Below are 17,155 nucleotides of genomic sequence, written 5' to 3'. Positions count from 1 at the left end.
TGCCTTTAATAACCACCTGGTGTACCGTAGCCCATCTCTCTCCAATCTGCAGTGAAATCTAGCACACTGAAGCCTCACTGAAAAATACAGAAACTAGAAAGGAGGAAGAACTATTAGGCCATCTCCTCCTCTCCACCTCAGCTGCAGTAAGGGGGTTCTCGATTCTCTAGGTTGAAACAGCTCAGGCGACAGGGTTCCCTTGGAAAGCTGATCCAGGCTCTGATAAGTCTGACCTGAAGAAGAGCTTTGTGTAAATGCCAACGTTTGTCTCTCTCACCAACTGAAGTTGGTCCAATACAAGATATTACCTCACCCACCTTGTGTCTCCAAGATCTTACCATTGGGGCATTCCCCCGGAGCATGTCCTACCCCTGAGCCAGTCCTCAGGAGGAAGCTACGCTCTCCCATGCTTGCCCCTCAGCCCCACATCAGCACACACCTCTCTTCGCTATGCTGCCAATCTCCCCAGAGCCCTCAAGCTCTTGGCTGCACTCTGTCTCCCACCCTCATGTCCCAAAGGGTTTGTTGCACAGCTGTGCCACGAGGCAGCCTGGAAGAGTGCTCTGACCTGGGGCCCAGGAGTATGGGTTTCCAATCCCATATCAGCCTAAGGGCCCCTCATCCGTGTCTGGGTTTCCTTGCCTGCCCACTGAGTCCCACTTGGATGCTTGGGGATTAGAACAGGACATTCCTATTGCCCAGAGCACAACCATCTGCAATCGACAAGGGCCAAGCCAGCTACAAAGCAGCTTGTGGTTTCTCCCACCCCTGGACCAGCTGCTGGGGTTATTTCCCTCCTTCAGATCAGCCTTGGTGACTGCTATTCACCGTCACCAGCACAACTGCTCCGCTCTCTCCTTGGCACCAGAATTTTGCCATTGAGAGAAAAAGGCATGAAGAAAACGTTCTCTCTCATCTCTGCAGCACTGGCAAGTCCCCATTCTGTGCGTGTGCATGTGTAGGGAGCAATATGCCGGCAACATCAGGGGATCCCTCCGACATCCCTGAGCCCTGACAAAACCACGCGACCGTGCAAGCATCAGCATGGACCACCTACCTTTGAACATGAATCTTTCTTTGTCTCTGAATATGCTCCTGAGTGGTGGCTTCCCCTGCACACACGCTTTTCTCTCCTGACACCGGTGCAGTGTGGCTGCCTCGGAGCTTCTGCTTTTCTCTCTCTCTTTCTCCTGCTCTCCCTTTTTTCTCTCCTCCACTAGATGTTTCAGATAAGCAGGGATGCTGCTGCTGCTGCTGCCATGGTCATATCATGTGACCTGAATATTAAACATCCCTGCAAAATCTCCCCCACTCTCTCCCTCCCTCCCCTCCTAGGATCCAAAGCTTCATCCCAGCTGCTGCAAGACCCCGGCTGGATTGGTGGGCACGAGAGGGTGTGTTTGCTGCTGGGGATGGGAGGTGCTGTGATGAATGGATTAGCTGTGCTCTGAATATGTTCCCCCCCGCCATACACAAACCCGTTCCTTTCCTCCTCTCCTTCCCTATTCCCAGGTGGTTTTCACATGCTTCTGTCTGTGGAGCATCTCTAGCCACAGCCACTTGTTTATGCAGAGAGATTTAACCCTGCGGCGGGCTGCTGAAGGGGTTTCACAAAGAGAGGACTGAGAACAGGTTGGGAGATTTTAAGCATTTGGGGAGTGTCAGTCCCAAGGCCTGACTCCTATCTCACCTACACCAGGGATGATCAGAAGTCACTCTGTTGAAGCCAATCAGGCCTCCAGCTGGGGGGCTTTCAAAGCCTTTTGCCTGGAAAGTGGATGTCTGGTTGTTGGCCAGAGGCAGAGAGTGGGCCATCCTCTGTGGGGCGGGAGGGGAGAGAGAACCAGTATCTGTAGGCCAATGCCTGTGTGTCAGTGAGGGCAAGGAGATGCATGTCTTTGTGTCACTGTGCATACACTGTCTCTCTCCAGGTGCCTATAGGCATCTGTGTCTGTCTGGGTCTTTGTGCACATGTCACTGTGAATATATGCATGTGGTTGAAGATGGGTATTTGCGTGGATGTGACTAGCGTGTATCTCTGTGAGGGATGCTGGGTCTGGCTCTCTGCTGTCTTCCTCCTGGTGTAATCCTGTGAAAAACTGGCCTGATTCTCTACTCTGCTGTGGTCTGTATGCTGCTCCAGTGATACACAAGGCCATACAGTGGCCAAAAACTGATACCCACTGCCCCCCGTTGGATGGGGTGTCAGCTGTTTGGCATACAGCTGGCAGAACAATTCTATGCCACCCTTTCTTGCAGCTTCTGATTCAAGGAAATGCCAGGGGCAGAGATGAAGTGGGAGGGAGCCTGAGAATACTGCTTGCCACTTACTCACAGCTGCAGGGCCATTGGCAGTCCAAATATGAGTTAGAATAGCCCCAAGTCCTCTCTAGTTTACACCGGGGGCTACACAGGTGCTTGGACAGAGTCATAGGGTGTGCCTGCACACTAGCACCCCCTCGTGGCCAAGCATAGTGCTGTAGGCACACCCATGCCTCAGTTTCCCCTCATCCAGTTTTTCTGTTTCTCCCCGGGATTCACATGGTTCTGCCCTTGGGCTGTGCCATTCTCAGAGTTCAGTCCCTTTCTGGGGAAACAAAAATCCAAACAAAAGTCCCAAATAAACAAAAGGGTCTTCCATCCTCTTTGGCTCCTCTTCACCCCACCGTCTGGCTCAGCTCCCCGTCCCTTCTGAGTTACCTTTAAGTCTCGCTGGCTCTGGGATACAGCCCTGACTCCCAGCCTCCTTCCCTAGAGTCTTCTTCTCAATCTCAGCCCCTTTGAGCAATTTTTCACTCTTCCCTGCTCTGTACCTGGGCACTGACTCCAAGGCCAGGCTACTACAGACCTTATAGACCCTGCCACAGGAACCCAACTTACTCCCTATGGTTCCTCCAGAGGGAATTTTCTCTGCAATTTTTTTAAGCCTAGGTGTTTAAAGCAGTCACCCAACCCCAATTAGTCCAGCCCCCTTAGGCTGGTAGGCAGATAGTTAATGCACAGGTGGGGCTCTTTGAACAGGCCTGGCTGGCCCAGGCTTCTTGTCCCTTAAAGGAGCAGCCCACCTGTCACAAAGAGTATCAGGAAATTCAAAGGTGGCTTTGCTGTGTACTGTGGCCCTGTGACCAGCACAGGGATGGAGGAGCATAGCCCCAGGCCAGGGAGTGCAAAGTGGATTTAAAACACTATCAGATCAGAAGGGCAGCACTGTACACTGACTGTGCCCAGCAGCAAACAGCTGCACAAGAATCAGGCCTCTAGTGTCTGCCAAATAGTGGCCCAAGAGAGGGAATTTAGAGGCCAACTGCAAATCCAATCTCTAAATTCCACTTTCGGGATATGATGCCTGTCTGTCTATTTTTGATGCACCTGGCAACACAGTATCTAGGCACCACAGACAAGATTAAGAAAACCAATGTCCATCTGGCAGGGCCGTACTCTCCGTTCCTCCCATGATCTGTGCCACTTTCTTACGTGGGATTATCCTGCTGTTTATCTGCCAGGGAAACACTGCCAAGCTGCTCTGCCATCACCATGCCTGGGGAGGATAGTCTGCTCAAAGAAAGGTGTTTGAAATCTGGCCATGAAGGCTCATCCTGATCTCCAGTGGCACAGAATTCCACAGCGGAGGGCGTTCCACTGAGAATGCCCCAGACCTCACCTGGGGCTCCATTAGGTACAATGTCTCCATCAGTCGCAGCTGTCTCAACGTGGTGAGACAGGAATCTGAGATAGTAAGGGCCTAAAACCCCGTGAGGACTACAGTGCATTCTCCTGTTTGGCTAAAGGGGGCATTCAGCACTTTGCCACCTAAAAAGAATCAACTGTATCTTCACTCCACGTCCCACCCCCCACACAGTCACAATGGCTGAGATCCTGTGCTGTTGCAACTTCCCAGTCTGTGCGATCTGGGGGGAGGGCAGGGCTGGCCCATGGGGATGCCAGTCAGGGCTGGCAGGGTTAGTTCTTTTGTGAGGTTTTTGAAAACCTCCTTTTTAAAAAATGTAAAAAGAAAAAAGAAAATTAGATGCCACTTTCTATTAAGGGAACATTCAGACGTTGCTTAAAAACAATTGCTTGCAAGGTTAGATAACCATCTAGAATAACTTCTTCTGATGTGTTATTAACCATCTAGTACACACAGTACAGATGTGTCTGCACCATGCTCACAACATCTATTAACCATCTAGTAACCCTTTATATACTTTTATAAATGATGAACTCTTAAGATTATGAAGTGTGACTGAAAATGCGAAGGAGGAAAATTGCCACCCCCACCCCCGGTTGATGGAATGCTCCACCAGGTCTATCTGGTAGCTGGGACTTCACCACATGAAACAGAATGATAGGAGAATGGGACCCCATGCAAGATGAAACCTCAGGGCTAAACCCTGATGCCTGTTTCTACCTCCATGCATCAGCGTGTTTCAGGACAAGACCCCAAACTCAACCCAGTCCAACTGCCCTCTTTGGACTTACATGCTGGCCCAGCTGTGTCCATCACAGGAGACATCATGGTATCTGCTGCGGAGAGTTGGCCCCCCAGAGCTAGCCCCTCAGCACACAGCTCAGGAATGGGACTTGGCATATTCCCACACCCAAGTGGCCCTTGGAGAATTCCCACACCAAGTGCGTCACTGTATCTCTTGGTAGCCATGTGGTCCTCTTGACCAGTTGCTATCATGGATAAGTTCATGGGATGTTTCCCCTTGACTTGGGGATGTGGCAGAGGAGAAGCATGGGTAGCACGGGCCAAGATGCTGTGGAAATCTGGACCTGAGGGAAGCAATGCGGTGGGCATCTCTGACCCTGGATACGCAGCACTGATTTGCTCATCATGCCAGGTATTTGTTTGCTCTTCCATGCAGCCAAGAGGCACTCTTGTGGGCAAGGCTTGTACTCCAGGTAACGGCTGCAGATTCGACAAGGGCAGTTCCCCTCCTGGTGCTTCCTTCCCCAGTGGACAGTGGAGCTCTCTCCTTGCAGAGGCTGGTGGGAGCAGTTGCCGATCAGGTGGAGGTGCACAGCCGCTCCGGCGGAGGGTAAATGAGATGGAGCTCAGCTTCCGTGGTGCCAAACCATTGGCAGTAGTCCACGGAAGGGACCTGGATGAATGGGGAAGAGGGCACAGGATGGGCAGCCCGGGCCTACTCAGCTCCCTTGGGCCTTCAAGCTTAGAGTTAGGCCTGGCACTCACTCTCCCCTTTGCAAGTGGAATCTGCCTTGCGGAGTCCTGGCTGAAGGAGTCAGGGTGGGTTTCCATTCTCAGCTTGGGGCTGAGAGGCGCCGGCCCCCCACCTCCCACCGGCCGGGCCAATAAACCTGGGATGCGACTGGGGCTGGAGCAGGCTCCCAGGGTTGGAATACATCTGCGGACCCTGCGAGGGGAAGGAGTGAAGTCCTTGTCCATCCTAAACTCTTGGCACCTTTATGCTTCCTAAAGAAACAAATTCAAAGGGAGCATCAGTCTTCATCTACAAGGCTTAGTGCTGGCAGAAGGGCTTGGACTGGCTGGGCAGTGACATTACAGGTTTCCCCATGTGCTGTCCTCTGCCAGTGGTCCTCAGCCCTGGCAGATAGCAAATATAAGAGCTGTCAAGCAGCCTCAAGCCACATGTTTCTGGGCATACACTAATCCCCAGCTGGGCCCAGGAAGAATTTCCCCCACACCCTCCATAACTGTACCATCGGGAGGAAGTGTTACCTTGCCTTTCTCTGCAGTGTCCTGCATCCTGGATACTGATCAGGTGCAGCAGTTCAAGGAAGGCTCAGATTTACCCAGCCCTTTGTCCTCCTCATCTGATTCTCAGAGAAGAGTCAGATAATGAGAGGGAAATTTAAGAGCTTACCTGGATCTTGGAGCGCAGCAACTGAGGGTAGACTGTCAGCTGGGACCAAGCAGCTGATGTCCCAGATCCCTCAGCTGGTGAAAGGAATATTCCACATTTCTGAGAGGGGGCAGCTGTGACCAAATCTCCCACAGACTGTGTTGGATCCGGCTGGGAAGTTTTAACCACATCAGTGCTTAGCAGGAGCGTTGATCAAAAGATGTTCAGATCTCCTGGCTTCTGTCCTGGCTGATGAAGCCACAGAAAATGCATCAGAGCCCTTCCTCCTGCCATCCATCCTTCCTGATCTCTCTTTCTCTCCATTGTAGGAAGTTTTTCCCGGTTTTGTTAAAAGTAAGTGGGAGAGAAAGAGACTTGGAGAGCTCGGGGTGGAACACAGCTGGTCCCAACAGCAAGAGGGAGTGGGCAGAGAGTGAATGAGAGCACTCATAAAAAGCCATGCTAGAAACTGAAAAACAAGGACAAGGGAATCAAAAGAGCCTTGAGGCACATGGGAATATTCATGGCTGACATTTCGACATAGAATCTTTCATCTCTAGGATTGCAAAGCACTGTCCAGCCTAGATACACAGGTTTTGTTCACCTACTCACTTCTACGGTGCAGCCACTTCTGGGGAGCAGCAGTTAGAGTAGATTGAAACAGGAAGGGGAGCTCCAGTCAAGAAGGAGAGGGAGTAGTCAGGGGCTGCTGCTCCACCAAGACAAGGAGAGAAGGGGGAGCTGTGTTTTGCCCTATATCTCTCCCACCCAACATTCTCTCTTACCTTAACCTCTGCTGGGGAGGAATGTTGCAGACATTCTGTGCCAGCAACTCTGCATGACAATTTGAGGATAACCATGTTCACCTGACACTAAAGAAAGATTTTTTTAGACCAGCAGAATGCACTGATCAAAGTTAGAATATACCTGGGAGGTTAGGGTTAACACCTCAATCTTGCAAATTTTGCCATAGGATCTTTAAAGAGAATGAGTGCTTCAGTGCCTCGGTTTTATATCTCATCTGAAAAATAGCACCTCCTTCAGCACAGCATCCCCTAGCAACACACTGGGACATTGCAAATATACTACCTAAGATTGAACTATGTCACCTGCTGAGGTCCTGGCATTTCCTGCGGTCCCTGGGTTTTCCTTGGGGATTTTCTCACCAATTTAGCACCGCCCAGCCCCAGCCCTGCTTAATCTATGAACTATTACACAATCTTAAGCCAAGGTGCCATGGTTCTCTTCCCTGATTCAAGCCAAGCTCTAGCAAGGACACTGAGACTCTTAATCTTGGTTCTGGATCTCCCAATGCCCTTTTTGGCTGTGGGTTTCTCAATCTTCACTCTGGTTGTGGAGATTAACATAAAGGTGTGTGAATCTGAGAAAGATGTTTGGAAGAGAACATGCAAGTGTCTGGATTCCCCTCCATTCTCTACCATCCTGCTTTTGTACTGAATGGTGAGACCTTTGCTTCCATCTGGTTTGTCAGCATTTCTGAAAACTCCCACCAATTTCCTCCAAAGTCAGGGCCTGTGCGAGGGACTGGCAAAGCATGAGGTAGGGTAGGTCAGGACAGAGGTGCACTGGCAGAACTGCGTGAACTGGGGGTCCCCAGGACTGGAGTAACATGAGATGAAGCAAGACCATGAGAAGGGCCAGAACTGGGTGTTTACAAAGAGATGCATCGCCAGGGCTGTGAGTGCCGGGCACTGGATTGATAAGAAGGGGAGCTGTCGGATTTGCATGTATTGTTGGGGGATCCTGAGACTGGAATAGCAGTGAGTGCAGCTGGTTGGGTTACAAGCGCCCTAGCAGCCCTGTTCAGAGGGTGCTTTTAAATATATTCCCTATCAATGTGTATAAGCCTCTTCCTGTTATACTTTGCCCTTGTTTGGTTTTCTGGGTCCCTTTGGCTTGGCTTCTCTCTTCAAGCAGTGTGCCTTGCCTGAGTCTAGCTTCAAAGCCTCGGCTGAGCATCCTGGACCACCTCCAGCCTCTGACCTACTTACAGTAACTGGGAGTAACCCCCATCACCATCATCATCCCCTCCCCTACCCACATCCAGCATTGACAGGACACAAGAGCAGCAGGGGGTGGAACAATGAACTGTTTGTGGAGGGCCTGAAAGGCTTGAAATCTTAGCATTACAGCCATTCCTGCCCTGTGACCCTAGCACATTCTTGCATCCCTAACACTGCATTTCTGGCCAAGGCTGAGTCCATCCACATGGCATAATCAGAGGTTTGGATTCCGCAGAGACAGGTGAAATTATCAAAACATGCTGCACTTCTATGTATCGATACAATAACCTCTATACTCCATGTATTACTGAGACGGCACACTATGATCATTTTTATTAAAGGAACAATTTTGTGAACATTTTCAGTTGTTTCTGTTGCACACAAGTCAAAACAGAACAAAATGTATTTTATGTATTTATTTAGTAAAAATATTTTTGAAAAGTTTAAAATGTTCAAAATTTTAAATTTTTGTTTTTTTCCTTTTCTGGGTTTTAAAAAGGGTATCTTTTCATGAATAAATACAATTTTCAACCATATTTTATTAATTGTTATTATTGTGGCACCTCTAATCCAGAAGGGTCCCAAAGTGTTTTATCAATGATATATACAGAAATCATGCATTCCCCCTACCAGTGCAGCCATGGCTGGGGTGCAACCTAACAGCTATTTAACAACAACATAATAGGTATTTTAGAAGGGGATGTGAAGAATAACTTTTCTGTCTGAAAATCAACAAAGAGTCCGGTGGCACCTTGAAGACTAACAGATTTATCTGAGCATAAGCTTTCTGCCTGGGGGTTATTGTAGGTGAGCAGAATGTAATTACCCACATTGGAATTTGGCTAGAGTATCTGAGCTAGTAACACTTTCCTTATGAAAAGTGCCAAGTATTTTGAAGCTTGATTCCATGTCTCCATGGAAATACACAACTTCCAGCAGCACAGCACCCCTGGGAGCCTGCTGCAGCATTGGTTCAGTGCTACCTGCTGAATCATCAGCACCTTTGTCTGTCTCATCCTAGTATTGGCCACTCCCAGCCTTACTTCACTGGTGCAATTGCAGCTTGTTGCATTAGTACAACTGCAGGCCCTTTTTTAAATGCAGTCTTTTTATTTCATCTTTTGTGTTCCATAAAGTCAATCCACAAAGCAAGATACATAGAAAAACAGAAACAAAAAGGAAAGAAAATAAGGAGGCAAAAGTTTGCCATGGCAACCCAGTCGTATAGTCAGACTGACCCTTCTGAATAGATAGACCAACAATCTAAAGCTATGGTGATTCGGAGTTCCTGCAGGCTGTTTTCATGACAAATACTCCAACACAAGAGAAGTTTTAGATTCCTGGACCAGGATTCAGCACATGGAAAATAAGGAGAGAAATGTACTCCTTGTAGTGTAACCAGTTACCAACTATAATGGTGATAACTGGATTGCTAGTTATTGAATGCCTGGATTTACATTAAACCAGCACCTGCAGAGGTAGGGGCAGAGAGAAAATATTACCAAGCACTGGTTTTCTAAGTGAATGTTATGTTGATTAATTTCTATGGTCCTATGAGAAAAAATTTGAGATGGAAATAGAACTATTAGATAATCTAGTCCAGTGGTTTTCAAACCGTGGGTCATAACCCAATACGGGGTCCCAGCAGCTCTGGTCAGTACCGCCGACTAGGCGGTTAAAAGTCCCGTTGGTAGTGCTGCCATGCTAAGGCAGGCTAGGTCCTACCTATTCTGACACTGCGCTGCACCCCGGAAGTGGCAAGCAGCAAGTCTGGCTCCTAGGCTGCCCCCGCCCCAAGCACTGGCTCCACACTCCCATTGGCCCGTTCCCTCCACCTAGGAGCCGGACCTGCTGCAGGCCGCTTCCAGGGCGCGGCGCAGTCCGCGGTGCCAGGACAGGCAGGAAGACTGCCTTAGCACCCACCCTGCACCGCTGACCGGGAGCTAGTCAAGGTAAGGTCATGCCCCAATCCCGAGCCTCATTCCCCTGCCCCAGCCCTGAGCCCCCCCCCAACCTGGAGCCCCTTCCTGTACCCCAAACCCCTCATCCCTGGCCCAACTCCATAGCTTGCACTCCCAGCCCAGAACCCTGCCCTCCTCCTGCACCCCAACCCCAGCCCTGAGCCCCCCCAAACCTGGAGCCCCCTCCTGCACCCGAAACCCCTCATTCCCAACCCCACCCCAGAGCCTGCACCCCCAGCCCTGACCCCCTCTCGCACCCCAACCTCCTGCCCCAGCCTAGAGCCCCCTTCCACACCCTAAAATCCTCATTCCTGGCCCCATTCCACAGACCTCACCCCCGCACCCCAATCCTGTGCCCCAGCCCTGAGCCCCTCCCACAACCCAAACCCCTCTGCCCCAGCTCCATTGGGTTGCGGGCATCAACAATTTTATTCAACTGGATCGCCAGAAAAAAAGTTTGAAAATCACTGATCTAGTCCACTCCTCTCTTGTGGCCAGCGCAGCATTATTTCCAGTCCTATCATTTCTTTCTCTAGTGCTTTTTCCAGTTTAGTTATCAATGTTCCAAGCACTGAGGCTATCCCCCTTCCCTTGAGAGGAACATCCACAGTTGGCTCTCTCTCACTGGGAGGAAATATTTCCTGACAGCCAGCAATTTTCCTTCTGCTTAATTACTCCAAGATATACTCAGACCATCCAATACTGAAACGATTGAGATAAAGAATTGGCCTGCATTAACTACAAACATCCTTACCTGACGTCTTGAGCGGGCTGTGACTGCCTGATGTTAGAGGAGAGATTACAGCTTCCTTTTCTTTCTCCCTCAGGAATATTGTTCAAATATTGTTGCCGCCTGTCAATTACCACTGGAGACACCTGTTCTAGGAGCTAGCACGTTAAGAATGGCCACAATATTGTGACATCAAGACCACAGGTCAACTCTGAGATGCAATTGCACAGTCGAGAAAATTACCTTTCCAATGACATATGGCACAGCCATCAACTAATCCTACCAGCCTAGAGGATGAAAATGAGATGTTAAGTGACTTGTCCAAGGCCACACAGGAAGTCAGAGGTAGGAATCTCCCAATTCCCTGTCCCATACTTTAGCCTCTTATATCTATGCCTCTCATACCTGCTTAGTTAAGTGGGATGCTCAGTTATATGGGTTCTCTGCTCCTGCCTCAAGCAAATATCTTCACCATTAGCATCATTGGGAGATGTGCAAATGGTGACAGCGGCAAAGATGAAGGTCTGAATTCTACCACTTCCCACATCTGAAGTCATGGGAGAATGATAATGAGGGATTCAAAACACCTACTCTGAGTGACCCCTGCTCTGAGCTCGATGGATGAGTCTCCCTTGTGCAAGGGGCCAGTACAAAGCCTATGCACCACTTAAGTCCCTCTTAAGGCCCATAGGGGCTTAAGTGGTGCACAGGCCTTGTACTGAAGGTCAAAAAATATCTCGAAGATCCCTGCTAACAGACCTCTAAGGCAGAGGGTAGGGAAACATTCCCCCTGCACTCCAATTCCTTCATATTTGGTAACCTGTTTAATCCCAGAGAGAATAAAAAGCACCCCAAAATATGATGATAAAAATAAACCTCAAGGACAATAAAGCACCAGAAAACTCATGTCTCTATACATATTTTATTACATACACTTATTATATAGACTTTTGACTCGAATGAGAATAAAGTACAAAGTAACAGTGGAAAACACCTGACTGTTAATGCTAATTTCATCAGGACCAGACAGTGCAAAACACACACTGCAAAACAACATCAAACAGAGCTTTGGCGCTTCTGTTTATTTTAGCTCTTAGGCTAAAGGTGGGGTGTTCACAGTACTGGTGTATCAGACAGATGAACAGAGAGAGGTATCATACAAGTTAAAGATGCAGATACTTGCTAGATCACACGTAGGCCATCCCCCTGCCCATGAAGGATTGTTCCCTAGAGTCTCCAAGGCCTTGTCCAGTCTAGCTTTAACAAGACCCAAGTGACAGGGCTTCTACCAATTCCCTTGGGAGACTATTCCAAGACCTAATGGATCCCACTGTTGGGAAATGTTTTCTCTTCAATTTCAGACAATTAATTTTCTTTCTGGTCAATTTCATCCAGTTAATCCAGGGCCTGGGAGAGGTGGGATTAAAACACTTGAGACTACACACAGAAAATGGCACAGAACAGGAAAGAGGCCCAGAGGATACAGAGAGAGAAATGACGGGCCAATTGGTCCAGCCCCTACTTCAGCAGGACTGTTTCCTAGAAAGTGGGGTCTACGGGGATTCCTTTGCGAGCCAGAATAGGCACACAAAGATAGGGCTTCCCCCGCACACTGAAGGTGGGGGCTGTTCCAGACAGTCATTCTGCCTGCCACATCCCACGGAGCATTGGCACGAGACTCAATCACTCATTTCCCTTTTATTTTTTTTTCTTTTGACTTAGTTTATGAAGGTGAGTGTTCTGCTGGTGAAATACAAGAGCGATTGTGGAGTTCATGCTGGTAACATTCCTGGAGACCGGAGTCCCTCCCACCTACACACAGACACAAAGTTGGAGCACAGTACAAACTCCCCATCACTTCCTGACAACGTACATCCATCCAGGGCTGGAGGGATCGCCCGTGGTGGAGAGGAGAGGTCAGTCTCTATGGTTCGGTCCTTCCTGATCCTTTCCGTAGGAACAGTTAGACCCATGACTGTAAGTGGGTGGTTGAACTGGCTCCCAGCCATCTCTGGAGGGCAGACTCCACCTGTGGGATGACTGCCATACACACAGTAATATGGATTCTTTCATAGAGAGAGAAACTGGGAACACCAGAGAGAGAGAGAGAGAGAGAGAGATTTCCTTATCTTGAGTCTTTTCAAAACATGGAACCTCGGTCTTATGGGGATATTTTAATCTGTTCCTGACATCTCTGAGCTCCTGACCTCTAGTACAAAGGTTTTTATTGCTACCCCATTGCTCAACCTGGGGTCCATTTGCACTGGTGGCCTAGCCACCACGTTACAACAGTCAAGGCCCAAGAAGCAGGTCTCTAAGTTGAACTCAGAGACTATGGCTTTATTATTTTGAGTGACCTTTGGGCAATAGATATTGTCAATGTAATTGAGGGCTGCCATTTATCTGTATTCATACTGAGGAACAAAATCATTACCGGATGATACGGTGATGTTGCACTGTGACATTTGCACCTTCACAGCCTTGATTCAGCAAGGTACTGAAGCATGTAGGACAGGGGTTCTCAAACTGGAGGTCGTGACCCCTCAGGGGGTGGTGAGGTTATTACATGGGGGGTCGCGAGCTGTCAGCCTCTACCCCAAATCCCGCTTTGCCTCCAATATTTATAATGGTGTTAAATATATTTAAAAAGTATTAATTTATTAGGGGGGGGTCGCACTCAGAGGTTTGCTATGTGAAAGGGGTCACCAGTACAAAAGTTTGAGAACCACTGATGTAGGACAACTCGTGTGCGTACATTTAGGCACATGCTTCAGTACCTTACTGAATCAGGGCCCATGTTATGATATCTGCATCAAGATCACCATGTTCCAGTCTGAATGTAGGGACTCAACTGTCTCACATTGACAGACCCAAGAAGATCCCAACAGTTGGGACCTTGGTGTTGGTGATGATGCCTCATCTGACCAGGGCAGATGAAATGGCCAATAAAGGCCAACGACATTTGCCAGGCGCTGAGGACAGTTTCCATTTGTACTACAGCCATCACTGCTAACATAAACGTTATTCCCCAAGCAACCCGCAATGACAAGTCACCCACTTAAATCGACATAATATGTTCTCCATCCTTCATTCAGTAATGGATGAAAAAGCTCTGTCATCAGTTTCCAGTGAAAATTATCACTGGCTCCAAAACTCTCATCCTAGGGACTATATATATGCTGTGAGCTGATCCAAGAGCCATGATGGGGGAGGAGCCTGTCTGCACCCCTGCGTCTAATGGCTCCTGCTGCACACTGGAGCCATCACGGAGCGCGGCACTGAACCAGCACCAAGAGCAGTCTGATGGTATGGAATGTACTGAAGTATGTACAAAACAGCAGCACTTTGTGCATGGTATGGAATGTACAGACATGTGCACAATAGGGCAGCAGGGACTGTGTTACAATGGTACAGAATGTACAGAAGGGTGGCCGATAGGGCAACAACGGCAAATATGCAGCAGGATATATCAAAAGGTGGCCATGGCTGTGCTGCACTGGTATGGAATGCACTGACAGTGGTACTGTATGGAATGTAGATAACTGGGCATGATTGGTCAAGACTGGAGTTTTATAATATATTACGTATAGAAATGAGGACAATGGGGTATTAGGGACATGTTAGCATAGAAAATGAGAAACAGCCAGGGTCACGATGGATCAGCAGAGATACAAAGCACCATGGAACAGGAGCCAGTGTCTTACTAGAGTTCTAAGCAGGTGTGACACAGTAGTACCTGCTGGGGAACACCTCATGTCCTAGGCTCGGAGTTGGGCCAGTGTTATCAGCTACGATTTGCACGCTATTCGCAATGAAGAAAAAGGTGCTGGATTCCCACTCTCCCATGGAGTCACATTTTCTTACAGTACTTTGTTAGCAAATCAGCCCTAGGAAAGCATGGAGGAAAGTGCAAAAACAGTGTACATATACACATTATATGCTACACAGGTGGGATCTAGAAAGCACAGTCATTAGTAGTGCCCCATCTCCACCTGGCTCAGCATCCCTTACCGGAGATTCACAGTGAAGGGTTCTCCAAGGAGCATTTCACAGTTTTCAGTGTGGATGACAGTCAAGAGGGTGCAGCACCAGAACTGATGCACTAAGGGATCCATTTCAAAAAATGCTGTAGGACAGAGGACTGTACGAGTGCAAGTCTACTCATAATAAAGGACCCTCGATCCCTGGGTCATGGACAGGTGAAGAAGATCCAACGTCTAGTAATGATAAATCCAGAGCCCTGGGTTAAGGAGAGGTGCAAGACATTTCCTGGCAGGATCCACACAGACCTCCTTAACTGAAAATTGCGTGCAAGAATTTAGTGCTCATGAAAGTTGGTCCTGCTTTGAGCAGGAGGTTGGACTAGATGACCTCCTGAGGTCTCTTCCAACCCTAATCTTCTATGATTCTATAAAAGTACCAGATTGACAGCCCTGGAGACTGAAGTCCTCTATCCCCCAAACAGGTACAACATGAGCACCAATAAAGCTATCTTTACTCCCATTGCCCGTCCTGTGTGTCTCACTCCTGAGCTAGGAAAATCACCTCTAGGGGTGAGTAGGGAATTCACTCTCCATGGCTCATTCAATCCATGGCATCTCTAATGAGACTCCCAGCACAGATGGCAATTCAGTGGCATTGGTGATTTCTGTGATGTGCACAGTTGTCCATGAAGAACTGGACTGAGAGCCTCCAAATTCATTTTACGTAAGTCACCAGAGAGGTATTTGATGATAACACCTTTCAGATCCTAGCAAATTGGGCTAGATTTAAACCAGTGACCTAGCAGTAAAAGGATCTATGTCCCATATCAAGTCTATTTGTTATCATCTGGTGCCCATAAGAATTTTTTTAAAAAGGTAATGTATAGGTGCAGGTATCCTCTAATGGATAATGAATAACAGAGACCTTTACCTTTGGTGGATCTAAAAATCCAGGCCATGGAGTGGTGCAGGAGATCCTTTGCTGAGTAATGAGTATCTTGTCTAGGGTAGACCTGAAAGCCTTGAGTTAACAGAGGAGCACAAACCTTGCTTCAGAAATGGAGAAGAAGAAGGAAAAAAAGAGGTAACTCTGGTGATTAACAGAGACCTGTGTCAGCAAAGAGTGAAACTACCCTTCTTCAGTCACCAGACAGTAGATTCTCTCCTGAGTGAGGAGAAACGTGCATCCAGACCAAACCTTGTTAGCCAGGGCCCACCCAGAAAAGGCTCTGTTTGGGTGTTTTTCTAGAAACACCCTACACGCAGAATACTAGACCTCAGGCACCCCAAAGGCAAGGTTATCCCGTATCATCAGTGTTTTCCGAAGATCTCGTTCCATGATCGGCCTTTGCGTCCGCCACTTGTGGGCCTCCTGTAGGCCCGGCTCAAAGTAGTATATGCAAGCTCCGAAGCCCACCAAGATGAGAATGGAGATCATCAGATATACTGGCACAAACCAATCCAAGAAGTGGGGCATGGCTGCTGGAGAAGGGGGAGGGAAACAGATGTAGATGGATTAAGGTGAGTGACAACATGAAACTGATCAGACATAAGGAGACGTGTAGAGATTACCTAACTAAAAGGACCCAGGCCACTCCATCCTCATTTACGGCCCTCCTGCATCCAGTTTAGAACATAGCTTTGCCCTATTTTAATGCCTAGTCCTGCCCTTTAGTACCCTGCTTTGCCCCAGTTTGGCAATCTACTTTGTAAGGTTCAGCACCAATTATGCCCCACTCTGCCCTGGTCAAGCACCATCTTTGCCCCCAGATTGCACTGGGATGTTCTCTAGTCTCCCAGTGTGTACAAACAAAGGCATTCAGACTGCACTGGTTGGGGGGGACTGGATTTTTTTTTAAAATTCTCATTAACATATTCATGTTTTTAACTTCTGCTTTTCATTTGACTCGGTCTCTGACTTCAGATCATTTGCTGGCTGCAATGCATCTAAACTGATGTGAAGTGTTCATAGAATGGGCCTAAAAAGTGGGCCTAAAAGTGACTTACCTTGAACAGCTGATTTTTCTTATCCGAATTCACTCTTGGGTTGCTTGTGATGTTCCCTTTTCAAACCAATATACCCCTAAGAAAGGCAAAACAAGAAGCACTCAACTTACCCAGACACAAAACCCATCACCACTGGCATTAACTATCTGCCTTGTTAGTCTCAACAGAGAGGCCAAGAGCTGAATGGGTTATAGAGACCAAAATCTCCCAGAGTTGCTACATTCACATCAGAGATGAGGCACTTGGCAAAAGAGGGTGGGGAAGTTTGCATGGCTGCTGCTTGTACTATGTCTGATCTGTAAGGCTGTGATTTAGTCACGGAATCCGTGACTTCCAAAGACCTCTGTGACTTCAGCCAGCACCGGCTGGGAACTGCAGGGTCCTCTGCCGCCTGTGGATGCTGGGAATTGTGGGGTAACCCGGCTGCCCCAAGCCGGTTGGCACCGCCCACCACTCCCAGCTGCCGTGGTAGCAGGGGGGACCCCCACCATTCCTGACACCGTTCCCGGCTGTGGGAGGCGGCAAGGGAGATCCCTGCCGCTCCCAGCCGCCGTGGGCGGCAGGAGACCATCACTGCTCCTGGCTGCCGCTGGTGGCAAGAGGACTCCCGCTTCTCCCGGCT

The 17,155-nt window shown here is 48.6% G+C and overlaps 1 protein-coding gene across 2 annotated transcripts; it reads right to left on the bottom strand.

Moving 5' to 3' along the window:
• Nucleotides 1–15,796: 15,796 nt before the first annotated feature.
• SMIM45 (small integral membrane protein 45) lies at nt 15,797–16,611 on the bottom strand. 2 transcript variants are annotated; one of them, XM_077807601.1, is made up of 2 exons: nt 16,534–16,611; nt 15,797–16,005 (listed from the first exon to the last, which is right to left on the bottom strand). In XM_077807601.1, exon 2 carries the CDS (start codon nt 16,001–16,003, stop codon nt 15,797–15,799), a length of 207 nt encoding a protein of 68 aa, XP_077663727.1. In that variant the 5' UTR covers nt 16,004–16,005; nt 16,534–16,611. The 2 variants fall into 2 exon arrangements, with proteins under 2 accessions (XP_077663727.1, XP_077663726.1); XM_077807600.1 differs by having other exon boundaries at nt 15,797–16,008; nt 16,534–16,595.
• Nucleotides 16,612–17,155: the final 544 nt, after the last annotated feature.

This window comes from Eretmochelys imbricata, chromosome 1 (assembly GCF_965152235.1).
Source record: "Eretmochelys imbricata isolate rEreImb1 chromosome 1, rEreImb1.hap1, whole genome shotgun sequence".
In the NCBI taxonomy this organism is placed as follows: domain Eukaryota; kingdom Metazoa; phylum Chordata; order Testudines; family Cheloniidae; genus Eretmochelys; species Eretmochelys imbricata.
The sequence above is the reverse complement of the archived record's forward strand: the minus strand, read 5'-3'. Positions and strand labels throughout refer to the sequence as shown.